Source organism: Artemia sp. Qi Xiang Cuo, chromosome 2 (genome assembly GCF_049724085.1).
Source record: "Artemia sp. Qi Xiang Cuo chromosome 2, ASM4972408v1, whole genome shotgun sequence".
Lineage (NCBI taxonomy): Eukaryota > Metazoa > Arthropoda > Branchiopoda > Anostraca > Artemiidae > Artemia > Artemia sp. Qi Xiang Cuo.
This window is the reverse complement of record NC_142795.1, coordinates 3,043,543-3,057,460: the sequence shown is the minus strand read 5'-3', so window position 1 is coordinate 3,057,460 and position 13,918 is coordinate 3,043,543. Positions and strand designations below refer to the sequence as shown.

The 13,918-nt window shown below is 33.8% G+C and overlaps 1 protein-coding gene across 1 annotated transcript in view; it reads left to right on the top strand.

The window, feature by feature from the left end:
• Caf1-105 (chromatin assembly factor 1, p105 subunit) overlaps positions 1 to 13,918 on the top strand; it is an 82,024-nt gene that overhangs the window by 23,868 nt on the left and 44,238 nt on the right. Inside the window, exons 2-3 of the mRNA XM_089107946.1 lie at positions 5,799 to 5,931; positions 11,886 to 12,101. Of these exons, the coding sequence (XP_088964072.1) occupies positions 5,799 to 5,931; positions 11,886 to 12,101 (349 nt within the window). The remainder of the gene's footprint in view (positions 1 to 5,798; positions 5,932 to 11,885; positions 12,102 to 13,918) is intronic.

The following is a 13,918-nucleotide window of genomic DNA, read 5'->3' as shown; positions in this document are numbered from 1 at the left end:
ATTAAAATTAATTATTCAAGCTCTGTAACGTGACTTTAGATCATTTACAAGAACAGTATGAATTGGAAACCCTTACCGCAAAAGATATAGACATCTGTCTAGGTGATCATTTTCTTGTTCAGTTTTCTAAAAACGTTCTTTTGGCTTCAATGCCAGAAATTATCGGTGTGATGAATGAGCTTGAGAATAAAAAAAGTATGAAGTATATGCAGATGTATTGCACATGTGTCCAGAGCATGGGAAAACGCCACATGTAGCAATAATCTACGGAAAGTTTAACCAAATGAAATGCAATATCCAAATGAATCAAGCGTGCAGATTATTTCGAGAACATTTACGTTTTGCAGAAATTTCGGTGTCCTTTGAAAGTAAAAAATTAGAGCATGTTCAAAATTATATTTCTGCAACAAACATTTCTAAGGAACTATTCTACGAAAAATTTGTAAAAAAAAAATTAAGGCAATCGATGAGGGGAATTGTGGGCGGTTTGAAAATAAGTCCGAAATAAATATGACAAAAGTAAGAGAATATTTTGATAGCGATAAGAAAGGAATTTCCAAGGTTTTTTTTACGAAAATTTTGTATAGCATAAGAGATTACTTAGTCTTATATTAAGATTGAAATGAAATAAAAGTCTTCTTTACTCAGAGATTTTATATATAATATTTGTTGGAAAATCCTCGGAAACAATTGGCATGAAATTATAAGAGAATATAATGCATTGCCAGAAAATGAAAGGAAAATGATTAGAAATAAAACGATATTTCACCAAGCAATGTGGAAAAAGCTTGATTTTGCCACAAAAGAGCTGTTAGTTGATAATATTAACGAAATAACAGGAGATATTGAAAAATCTTGTGAGTCAGGTATTAATGTTCATGAAAGAAAAAATCGAAAATTCCTCTTAAAATTCATTTCAACATTCTGTTTTGTTTACAGAACTAACCAAGATGTTTCTTCTGTTTTTGATGTTTTTGATGGGTTCAGGTTGATTGTTCTGTTCAATTCATCTCAATATCCTGTTTTGTTTACAGAATCAACCAAGATGTTTGTTCTGTTTTTGATGTTTTTGATGGGTTAGGGCTGATTGTTCTGTCCAATTCATCTCAACATCCTGTTTTGTTTACAGAACCAACCAAGACGTTTGTTCTGTTTTAGATTTGTGATGGGTTCAGGTTGATTGTTCTGTTCAATTCATCTCAACATTCTGTTTTGTTTACAGAACCAACCAAGAAGTTTGTTCTGTTTTGATGTTTTTGATGGGTTCAGGTTGATTGTTCTGTTCAATTCATCTCAACATCCTGTTTTGTTTACAGAACCAACCAAGACGTTTGTTCTGTTTTAGATTTTTGATGGGTTCAGGTTTGATGGGTTCAGGTTTAGATTTTTGAGAACGTTACAGGGTGAATTATAAATATATGTTTAAATCATTGCACTTGAAGAGGGCCTAGTTTATGGTCAGCTACTTTTTTGTTTGCAAAACTGCAAGGAGGTGTGGAAAAATCTCCAAAGCTGCCAGTAGCAGAATTTGACAGAATTCCAAAATCTGCTGACACTTTAGCAGCGCAACTTGTGTTTTGACAGCTTTTCTTTGAGAAAAAAGTATTTTTATATGTAAAAGACAAAATATGTCAACAAATTTTACTAGGCTATGAAAACTGCCAAGTAGCATTGCTACTATGCTACCCCCCTTTTTGCACAGCGGACTGCAAGAAATGACTAGTAAAGGGCCTGCAATTTTTTATTTTTTAGATTATTCCTTTGTTTCTTTACCAAATTGGTAGATCAAGTTAGTATTTTGCAAATGGAAAAACAGCAAATATATTTGTGATTTTGTTAGGATATCCCCAAATAGGGCAATAGGGGAGGTCAGGGTGAACCTGGACGCGATTTTATAAAATGGTTCATCTTCTAAGCCATTAGTTTTTTCTGTAGTTCTGACATAATCCAATTTCAATAGGATACAAATGGCTCTGCGTATCTAGATCCAAACCAGCACGATAAAAGGGTAATAGATGATGCACCTGTCTTGATTTTTTGAAAATTTTGGCTAAGCCAATAAGGTTTCGTACTTGACTGTCCAGATCATCCCCGTGTCCGGGTCAACCCCGATAAGCCAGTAGGGGTTCATACTTGACTGTCCGGATCAACCCCGTGTCCGGGTCAACCCCAGCCTCCCCTATATAAATTATGAGGGATACTAAGTACTGTATTGTAAAGGCTAGTTAGCAGATGATGGCTAAAGTATGATTTATATTCCGTTAAAATGGAGGCAAAGATGCTACTTAAGCAGAGGCATAAGATGCTTAAATTCAACAGTTAAGATAGTCAATGAGAAGTGACTGCAACAACTTCGGAGTACAACTGACATTCAAGATGTCATCTGTATAACCAACTGAGGACAGACTGGTTGATTTCAACATCAAGGAAAAAGGGCATTGGTTTTCTTGCTGTCATCTTGTCTTCAGAGGAAAATGTCTTCATGGAACATCGATTGAACTGTCACAACATTTAAAATAAAAAAGGTTCTAAGCTATTGGGTTGAAATTGTTTCTCCACAGGCAGCATTATTTTAAAAGTGTTCACATTCTTCAATTTGATATAATTTCAAAGTAACAAAAGTATTCGTGATTTCTAGTTATAAACAGTAGGTAATAAAATATGATATAAAAAATGTTGCCCCCTCCTCAATCCTTTGGTCTTCACGCTGAAGTTCTTTAGTACCATACTTTTAAGAAAGCTTCTTATTCTAATTATAGAATATAATTATTGTGTTTTCAGGAATCGTTCTTAAAGAATCGGGACAAAAAGTCAAACTTTAGCATAAAGAGTGAGGTATTGAAGAAGGGATGACCCCCCTCGAATATGCAATAATATCTGATCGTTTTAGGTTTGAATGTTGCTCCTTACTTTCAGCTGCAAAAAAAACTTGTTTTAATTTTTTTTATGGTTTATCAAGTAATACCAGGAAATCCGGCTCCCCCTTCATGGAAAATTTCTTCCCCCCTCGGAAAACTAAATTACCTTGGATAATTCCATCCTTGAAAATTACCCCCTGAAATTTCCATGTAGTCGATTTTCTCTGAAAAATTCTCCTTAGCATACTTTCATTTGAAAAAAACTTTAGTTTCAGATCGATTTTCAAAACTTACCGGAAATTCCTCCTCCGTTAAAATCTCTGTCTCCCCAATGGAAAGTTGTCCCACGGAAAATTCTCCCGTGAAGAATTTCTCCCGCGGAAATCCTCCCCATCCCCACGAAAAAATCCTCCCGACAACATCTCCATATGTGAAATTGAGTCGGTACTGAGCAAGTAAGACAATTAAAAAGAATTTCGTATGTAAATTCTGGAAAAACCCCCAGTGTAAAATTTTCCCTAGGAAGTTCACCCCTTGAAATTTTCATCTCCACAGAAAATTATCCTTGTGTACCCCTCCCCCTTCCAAAAATATTTTTATACTTCCCAAATAATAAATACTATAGGCCTACATAAACAATGGGCAAACTCCATAACTTCAGCCATTTCCCCAGGGGATGGGGGAGGGTTATGTTATATCTAAAGATATAGTTTTTGGTTCTTTCAACTATACTGAACAAAATGGCTATCTCAAAACTTTTTATCAGACAATCTTGGGGGGAGAGTGGCCTGGTAGGGGGGCTAGTTTGCCCTCCAATCTTTTTGGTCACTTAAAAAAGACACTAAAAGGAAAATTTGAAAGTCACCGAGAGGAGAGGAGGTGGGAATTTAAAAATAAAAAAAAAAATAAAAAAAAAAAAAGGACACTAGAGATTTTAATTTCTGTAAGAGTAAGCCCTCTCTCGATATTTTAGGACTATTGCTTTGATACGATGGAAAAAATCAACAAAGAAACAACTAAACACACATCCATAATCTTTCTTCTGGCAAAAGAAAAACAAAAACAAAATTCCACATTTTTTTCAAATGGGAGCTTGAAGCCTCTGCAGCAGGATTCTCTGATATGTAAAATCGGATGGCATGGTTTTCATTAAGATTCCTTGACTTTTTGGGGATGCTCCCCCTTGTACTAAAATCAGGCAAATTTTCTCGGGTTCGTATTCTTTGATGGGTAACACTAAGCTTTATGTATCTCTTTGAATCAGCAACAGCCAGTTCTTTTGATGAATTTTTTTATATCAAAATTCCCCATTTTTAGAGTTTTGTTTACTATTGATCCGAGTAGCTCCTTACTTACAGTTGGTTGCTGCGTCCTGTTTGATAAATAAGAAATTATGCTTTATGAGGAGACAAAAATAGAAATTTTGGCTCCATTATAAATGTTGCTCATTTCTGGAGGAAAATGTATGTTTTGTTAAGTTTGTTGAGTAATCTTCTGAGTTGTGAGGCCCATGATCATATAGTATACTATTAACTTTTGTTTATTTATCTATCACAGTAAATATGGTTTTGTGTACAGATAACATTGTCAGCCCAAATTCATTCTTTTTTCATCGTTGGTTCTTTATTAGCCCCTTTGTGCTTTTTTTTAGGTCAAAGGCTGTTTTTAGGGTAGTTTTTTAGGTCTTTGTTGATGTTTTTTATGCTAAAATTGATTTTAGAAAAACAATTTTTGGGGCTAATTTTAAGGAGTAGATATATTCTTCAATACTAAAATAAAAATATTTTCAGAAAAAATTTGTGTGCCAAAAAGTCATACCATGCTGTCTTAATTAAAACATTTGTGAAAAATGCAGTTTTTTCGGTTATAAAATTTTTTTTCCTTCTTTTTATTTATGAAAATGGATGTTAATGTTTAGATAATCCTGTAGTCATAGATAATATTTCCACTTATGATATCTAACATCTTTGTATTATCATTTTAGATTTTTAAATTTTGTTTCTCCCAAAATTGATTTGAAGCAGCTATCTCTCAGAAGAACTTTGAAAACTGCATTATACACAACAAAAAAAAGCTGTTTTTTATACCAGCTCTACTCTATATTAATTATACTCTAAATTAGTAATTATCTCAACATAACCGCCCACAAAAAATCCGAATTTACGTAGTATTTACAAAAAACAAATGTGATCGCAATAAATAACTAGCCTACAACTTTTATACACTTCCGCAAAATAAAGGACGCACGAGTTTTGATTTGTGTGCCCAAAAGTCATTACCATGCTGTCAAAATTAACACATTTGAGAAAAAATACATTTTTTTGTTATAAAAAAACTTTTTCTTATTTGTTCCTTCTTTTTTTTTATGGAAATTGATGTTAATCTCAGATCTGCCTGCAGCCATAGATATCATTTCAATTTATGAAATTGAAAATCCAATTCAAATTACGGTTTTGGTCAGTTTCCATGGAATGAATTTCCATTCATCAGTTTCCATTCATCAGATTCCGATGGAATGTTTCTTCTTAACTCGCAGCGTCATTCATATCCGACATCACTCAGGTTTAATTTCTCGCAGGTATTTAGGCAAACAAATAAAGCAAAATTTAGTCTGAGTCATATTGGTCCAAAGGTATGGAATTCTATTCCTCTTGATATTAGAGAGTGCGCTGATTACCAGCAGTTTCACAGAATGGTGAAGTTTATCTCCGATGGTTGACTTTGGTTTTATTTACCTTGTTTATGTTTGGGCAGTTGTCCAAGAGGCTTGTTGTTTTTTCTTGTCTTTTTTTTTCATTTAATTTGTTAACGGTGTTTAATATTTTGTTGTAATTTTCAATGCGCTCAATTATGCCACCGGGCGTGTGCGCAGGTGTAGTATTATGTATGTTTCATAAATAAAATATCTGTATCTGTAATGTCTTTGTATTGTCATTTTAGATTTGGAAACTATCAATCGATGAAAATGGTATTACAAAAGTGGATTTTCTAGCTGACCTGACTAGACACCAAAAGAGTGTGAATGTTGTCAGGTTTTCTCCAAATGGTGAATTCCTAGCTTCAGGCGATGATGGTATTATTCTACTTTGATTTTATCTAGTTTTACTTATTATATATATATATATATATATATATATATATATATATATATATATATATATATATATATATATATATATATATATATATATATATATATATATATATATATTTATATATATTTTATATTAAATATTTATAACTCTATGTTAAATGATGAACTTTGAAACTAGGACTGTGCAACAATGTGTTGCACAGCAACACATTATTGCACACTGCATTGCTGCTAACTATCTTAGTGTTCTGATTATAAAATTAACCTGAACAATGCGGAAAATGTAAAATGTAACAGCAGAATAATTATGGAAAAAATATATAGCAGTGTTCTAAAAGAGTGGATCCCAGTTTGGGATAATGCCAAACGGAAAGGGTTAGAGCATACAAAATTTTGAAATGAAGATATATAAATAATAGGTATTCTTATAGTAAAAACAGTAAAAATATATACCGAAAACACCCAAGTATTTCGTCTACACGCCTGAAAGCCTTAATTAACAGAAAAAAGAGAGAAAAGCAAGGAAAAATTGACTAAACAGCAAGAGTATGAAGAGATGGAGAAACTCTATGCACTAAATGAAAAATAAGAGACAAAACAAATCTTTGTTGTTTTCTAGAAGATCTAAATAACTCTGATATGATGACGAAATACTACACAAATCCAATCCAACAGTTGTTTAACAGATTAACAATATAAGTGTAGGTTAAACAGATTAAAGTGTAGGTTAAATATTAAGTAGGGTCAACAGATAAACAATTAAAGTGTAGGTTGAACAGATTGAGTATTGTCTTCTGCTATGGAATTCTGATCAATTGAACTGATCTTATTATTTCAATATCTTATAACCATATAACCTAGATCAATACACTTTATAAGAACAGGTATAGATTTTTCAAATATAACTTTGTTTGGAAAAATCAATGAACTCCTCTGACATCTGGTAGAAGTAAATTGACCACTCAAAGTAGCATTCTTACTCCTAAGGTTTATTTGAACAGATTGACCTTTCAAATGCAATGCTCTAGTGTTCTCTTAGTAAAAAGCCTTATGCCTTCAATTTGTTGCTTCTTCCTTTCTTTTCACTGGCCACTTTATACAGAGTTAATAAAAAAAACAAGTTTTTATTTCAACTGAAAGTAAGGAAATATGTAATTCTGGTAAATTTCTCCAGTGCAAACTTTCCCCTGAAAAGTTTACCCCCGGAAACTTCACTCCCCATGGAAAATTCTCCACGTGAAAAATCCTACAGAAAAAAATTCATAGACCCCCTCCCCCTGAAAACGTGTGCATACTTCCCAATAACAAATACCAGGGGTCGTAAAAGGTCCCCAAGTCCCTAAAATTACAAAAGTCCCTAAAACAATAGTCCCTAAAACAATAGTCCCTATAATCCCTATTTCTGTTCCTCTTTTTTTGTTTTTCTTTCTTTTTTTAATATAGTCCTTCATTGCCTTCAACAAACACAGGGGGGTTTTGTTGCGTGCATCATCTACTTTCAGTTATTTAGTATTGTTGTTGCGTAGATAGATAGATAGTTGCATTCAAGGCATCATATCAGTGAGTACGTTTTGTAGGGTAGGTGGCAAATAGCGTCCGTTCCTGACATTGCCCAGGCTGAATCTTAGTTGCGTTTGGTTTAACAAAACTTAGTTAACTAACAAGTCTACTTTTTTCGCTTTTAGCGTTTTATAGCCATAAAGTTAACTGAGAAAGTTAGTTTGAACTTCTTGCCAGAAATTCTTAGTAGATATCCAAGAACAAAGAATTTTTACTAGTAGTATCATTGTTAACTTTTTAGTCAACTAAGAATCCGTTTGTCAAATAAAACGTACAAAACTTTATTCTTCTGTAATTCTTAGTGGCCATATACCTAGAAAGAATCGTTTTCTGATTTGAAACTGTCTAAATACTTCACCCCCCCCCCTTTTGTGTGCAAATATCTAGCACAAATTATATATATCCCATATAATCTGTTTCTTGTCTTTGTCTTGTCTCTTGCTAAGCTGAAAAAAACTAACAAAGAAACCGGTTTGTTTTCAAGTTTTGCACTGCATAAACTTGAATGAGTGGCGCATAATACACAAGCACGGCATACGGCAGTTGCCGATTTGCGTTGATATAGATAGGTTGAGAGATGAATGGGGTCTGATGCGATTGGAGGAAGAACCTTGAGACTTTTGTGACAAGCGCATTGATGCTTATTGGCTTCACCTCCTTACACGTAGCAAGGATAAAAGCTACCCAAATCTGACGAATGTTATATGGTCCAGTCTCATCTTTCGCATGGAAGTGCCAGTGTAGAAAGGGGTTTTTCTGAGTAAAAAAATGTGCTTGATCAGCATCAAACGCTGATGCTAGAGAGAACCCTTAATGCTAAACTGACCATTAAAGATGCCCTAAAACCATACTGTGGAAAAGTAGAACTATACCCGATATCCTCTGAAATGATATGCTATGCTAAGTCTGGGAGAATGGCTTACGAGAGGTACCTGGAAAGCTTAGCAGCTAGAAAATACGAAGAGGAAAAAGAAGAAGAGAAAAAACAGTGCGAAAAAGAAGAGCGTCTGGTGGTTTGACAAAGATAAGGAATCCGTAGATGCTTTGGAAAAGAAAATGAAGGAAAAGAAAGCAGAGTTTTCCGTTCATGAAAAAATTTCTGACTCTTCTGGAAGAAGCTGCTAGAAAGCTGGATAGTGCCGTCAAATCAAACGACCTGGTTGGACTACAAGTTGCCAAAGCTATGCTAGATAGTCTGAAAGTCCAGCACGATAAAGATAAAGAGTTGAAAGCAGCCGTGGACAAAGTTGAGTCGACAGTTAGCAAAAGGAAACTGAACCTCATCTCAGATGTGTTAAAAAAAAAATCCCCAATAAGGGACCTTAAGAATTACTGCCATACCTATTGTTTTCAGTGTTTGTTTTATGTTTTTTGATATGTGGACCTTTGTATTTGAAATATTTGCAAGTTACATAAATGATACGGCATAAATTTTAATGGCGACTTTGTCCAGGTGTAATGTTTACATGTTTCAGTTGGCTGCTGATGACAGCTAAGTATTATCATTGAATGCGGTGTGGCTTTGATCTCATATAACCGAAGGAAAACTTCTCCTGAGTCATGGTTCAACTCTAAAGTGGACGTATGGACTTTCTATTTATTCTTTTACCAAATCCCCCATACCCGAATTTATGTTATCGAATTTATTGTTATCTTTAAGCGTCGTGGAGGGTGAGGAGGTGCAACCACTTAGTCAATTAAGTTTGACAAGTAAGATGGAAAATGAAGCTGTACGGCTATAAAATTTTATTAAAAAAAAAAAATATCAACGTTTCATTCACGTAACACTAGCACAACCACTTGCCAGCAATTCGCCACTAAACTACCACGTTAGAACTCAGTGCACTACTTTTCACTCGATTTGATGCCCAAGAAACAAGTATGAGCTATTGAGAATACATACGCAAGAAAAAAAAAACATTTGAACGTCAGTTAAAATTTCTTGAAACGCCAAAACTGCCCAAGTAGTCCCTGAGAAAATTTTTCAACATAATGTTGAAACAAAGAGTGTTTTTCGGTTGCTGATTGCCAAGTTAGTGTTATTCGATTTTATAAGACTCGGTATGGGAAAATCCGAATATTTGACCTGGGGGTTTGAAATCGTGAAACGGGGAAGTAAATTTTGGGAAAACGAACTACGTGTCTAGATATCTACTTTAAATATGCCTGAAACTGTATCCCATACAGTTAACAGCAAAACTAGGTTTTTCAGTAGCTTAAAGACTTGGTCACTAATGGACTGCTCGAGAAGCTGCTACGGTAAAAAGAATGAGACTGCTCGAGCAGCTGCTATGGTAAAAAGAATGCAGTTCAGTAGACTGTTAGGACAGCAGCGACAAGGCAGTCTTTATCAGCTGCTTGACTAAACAAGTTAGTCTGTATTACAGTGTTTAGCTTTTTCCATGAGCTTCTAAGGATTGTTGACTTATGGTTTCTTTCGTGTTAACCGGAAGGTCACGACGGATACTGTTCTTTGGTTTGCTAACCTGGTTCCTGAAATGCCGTTCCGATCTGGTCCCTATTTCGGTCTTAGGAAGGTTCTAGGAAGTCTCTAATTTTGGACATTGCTGACTGTATGACCCCTGACATACTATACGTAAACTTTGGGCAAACTTCATAACTTCATGACCTTTCCGCAGGGGCTGTAGGGGTCATGTTATCTCCAAAGGCACAACTATTGGACCTTTCAACTATGCTTAACAAAATGGCTATCTAAAAATTTTGAATCGTGGTAGGGGTGGGGGAAGGGGCTAGCCGCCCTCCAATATTTTTGGTCACTTAAAAAGGGCAGTAGAACTTTAATTTCGGTTCGAACGGGCCGTTTTTCGGTATTCTAGGGCCACTGGTTCGATACGATCAACACTGAAAAAAAAATCCGCGACCTGTCTTTCAGCAAAAAATGCAAAATTCTATATTTTTGAAGACGGGAGCTTGAAACCTTTACAGTAGGGTTCTCTGATACGGTGTTTTTTTTTTTTTTTTTATTAAGACTCATTGACTGTTAGGGGGTATTTCCCCCTTTTTCGAAAATCAGACAAATTGTATCGGGTTCGTAGCGTTTGATGAGTAAAACTAAGCTTATTAATCTTATATATTTTAAAAACAGCATAATAAGCCGATTCTTTTGATATCAAAATTCCGTTTTTTAGAGTTTCGGTTACTATTGAGCCGCGTCGCTCCTTACTTGCAGTTCGTTACCACGAAGTGTTTGAAGAGATGGTTGTAGAAACTTCGGAAATTGAAAAATCTAGTGCCCTTTTTAAGAGTCAAAAGTGATTGGAGGGCAGCCAACCAACCCCCTCCCTCCCCATAAGCTTTTTTGCTGCCTGGCTTCCGGATATCCACTAAAGACATCCACTGGAAACTTTGAGATACCAATTCTTTTCAAATTGTTGCGGGTCCAAATAAAAATGCCTGCAGCGATGTTATAACCCCAAATCCCCTAGCAAAACAGGCATAGATAATACAAATTCCCACTTGTTTACAAGTACTGGAAAAAAAACTGTATGTATGATTTTGGCTGTGGTGCTGGCTTGAAATTTTTAGGGGTTCCTCTCTGGGGCAAGATAATCACACATTTTTTCTAGGAGCTGGGAAAAGTGTTCTAAGCCCCCCCCCCCAAAAAAAAAAACCGGAAGAAACGCTTCCGATTATCTTGTTACATATATCCTTAGTCCCTGCGCTAAGGAGACTCGATTGCAAAAGAGAAAAAAAGAATAGTGGTTTGCCTGAAAGTAGAGCCCCTCGACCTTTCAGGGGAGCCCCTCCTGAATGACATGAAACCTAAAAATGCAAGTCCCTACTCAAGTGGACCGTTATTTCCTAGGAAAACCTTAGTTTATTGTCATGGACCCTTAAAAATGGGGAAGGTAATGGGCCCCTGCAAAATTCATACTGGAATTTGTACTACTTCTATCTGTAGAAGAGAACATATTCGTAGTTGTAGCTAAGTGTTTTACTTCTCAGGCTTAAGAGTTTTTTTTTATTATTGAATAACTGGTAGAGAGTAAAAAAATTGCATTCATCAGGCGATTTAATTTTTTGCATTTGCAATTGCAATAAATTTCATTGTTTTTTTTGCAGTCGTCAAGTATCAGGTCCTTTGGTGGCTTCCTTTGGTGGTTCTTTGAATGATGTTCATTTTATGTGGAGACCTATAGTTGTTTGAAAATAAATCAATTCAGTTAAAAAAAAGGTGGATACAATATGAAAACACTTGGTTGATTTACTAATGCATTGTTTTTTTTAACGAGTTGAAGATCTATTCTATTTTTTTTAATATTCGTTTTTTACTATACTTGGGAGGAACTGGGCTATTATTTTAAAAGCTGGTGTATTTCACCTTGAACTGCTTACTTTTTTTTTATTTTTAGAGGCAGCGTTGTTGATCTGGAGTAGGAAAATGGAAAAAGATGTTCCAGACTTGTTTCAAAAAGATGACGATGTACAAAATATTGAAAATTGGCAAATATTGAAAATTCTCCGTGGGCATGTCGAAGATATTTTTGATCTTTCATGGTCTCCTGATTCTATGTTTTTAGCATCTGGATCGGTTGATAATTCGGCCATTATTTGGGATATCCAAAAAGGTAAGTCAAGGCTATGGCTTAGCATTTTGGGTGGCAAGGGGTGCTATAGGCTGTGTGGAGTGTAGAGTCTTGTGTATTGGGAGACCGTTGTATATACATCTTTGTCAGAATTATTTATGCCTCATTTATTACGTTAATATAAAAAATATAAGATGGAATATGACAACTTAGATAAATTTAAGTGGTTATTAATGGATGTGCAGTGCTTATATATAAAAATATAAGATGGAATATGAAAACTTAGATAAATTTAAGACGTTATTAATGGATGTGCAGTGCTTATAAATAAAAATATAAGATGGAATATGACAACTTAGATAAATTTAAGAGGTTATAAATGGATGTGCAGTGCTTATAGATAAAAATATAAGATGGAATATGACAACTTAGATAAATATAAGACGTTATTAATGGATGTGCAGTGCTTATAGATAAAAATATAAGATGGAATATGACAACTTAGATAAATTTAAGACGTTATTAATGGATGTGCAGTGCTTATAGATAAAAATATAAGATGGAATATGACAACTTAGATAAATTTAAGACGTTATTAATGGATGTGCAGTGCTTATAAATAAAAATATAAGATGGAATATGACAACTTAGATAAATTTAAGTGGTTATTAATGGATGTGCAGTGCTTATAGAAAAAAATATAAGATGGAATATTACAGCTTAGATAAATTTAAGTGGTTATTAATGGATGTGCAGTGCTTATAGATAAAAATATAAGATGGAATATGACATCTTAGATAAATTTAAGTGGTTATTAATGGATGTGCAGTGCTTATAGATAAAAATATAAGATGGAATATGACAACTTAGATAAATTTAAGTGGTTATTAATGGATGTGCAGTGCTTCTAGATAAAAATATGAGATGGACTATTACAACTTAGATAAATTTAAGTGGTTATTAATGGATGTGCAGTGCTTATAGATAAAAATATAAGATTGAATATTACATCTTAGATATATTTAAGTGTTTATTAATGGGTGTTCAGTTCTTATAAATAAATATATAAGATGGAATATGACAGCTTAGATAAATTTAAGTTGTTATTAATGGATTTGCAGTCCTTATAGAAAAAGATATGAGATGGAATATTACAGCTTAGATAAATTTAAGTGGTTATTAATGGGTGTGCAGTGCTTATAGATAAAAATATAAGATGGAATATGACAACTTAGATAAATTTAAGTGGTTATTAATGGATGTGCAGTGCTTATAGATAAAACTATGAGATGGAATATTACATCTTAGATAAATTTAAGTGGTTATTAATGGGTGTGCAGTGCTTATAAATAAAAATATAAGATGGAATATTACAACTTAGATAAATGTAAGTGGTTATTAATTGATTTGCAGTCATTATAGAAAAAGCTATAATACGTACTATTACAACTTAGATAAATTTAAGTGGTTATTAATGGATGTGCAGTGCTTATAGATAAAAATATAAGATGGAATATTACAGCTTAGATAAATTTAAGTGGTTATTAATGGATGTGCAGTGCTTATAGATAAAAATATAAGATGGAATATGACAACTTAGATAAATTTAAGTGGTTATTAATGGATTTGCAGTGCTTATAGATAAAGATATAAGATTGAATATGACAGCTTAGATAAATTTAAGTTTTTATTAATGGGTGTGCAGTGCTTGTAGATGAAAATATAATATTGGAAATGAAAGCTTATATAAATTTAAGGTGTTATTAATGGGTGTGCAGTTCTTGTAGATAAAAATATAATATGTGCTATTCCAACTAAGATAAATTTAAGGGGTTATTAATGGATGTGAAGTGCTTATA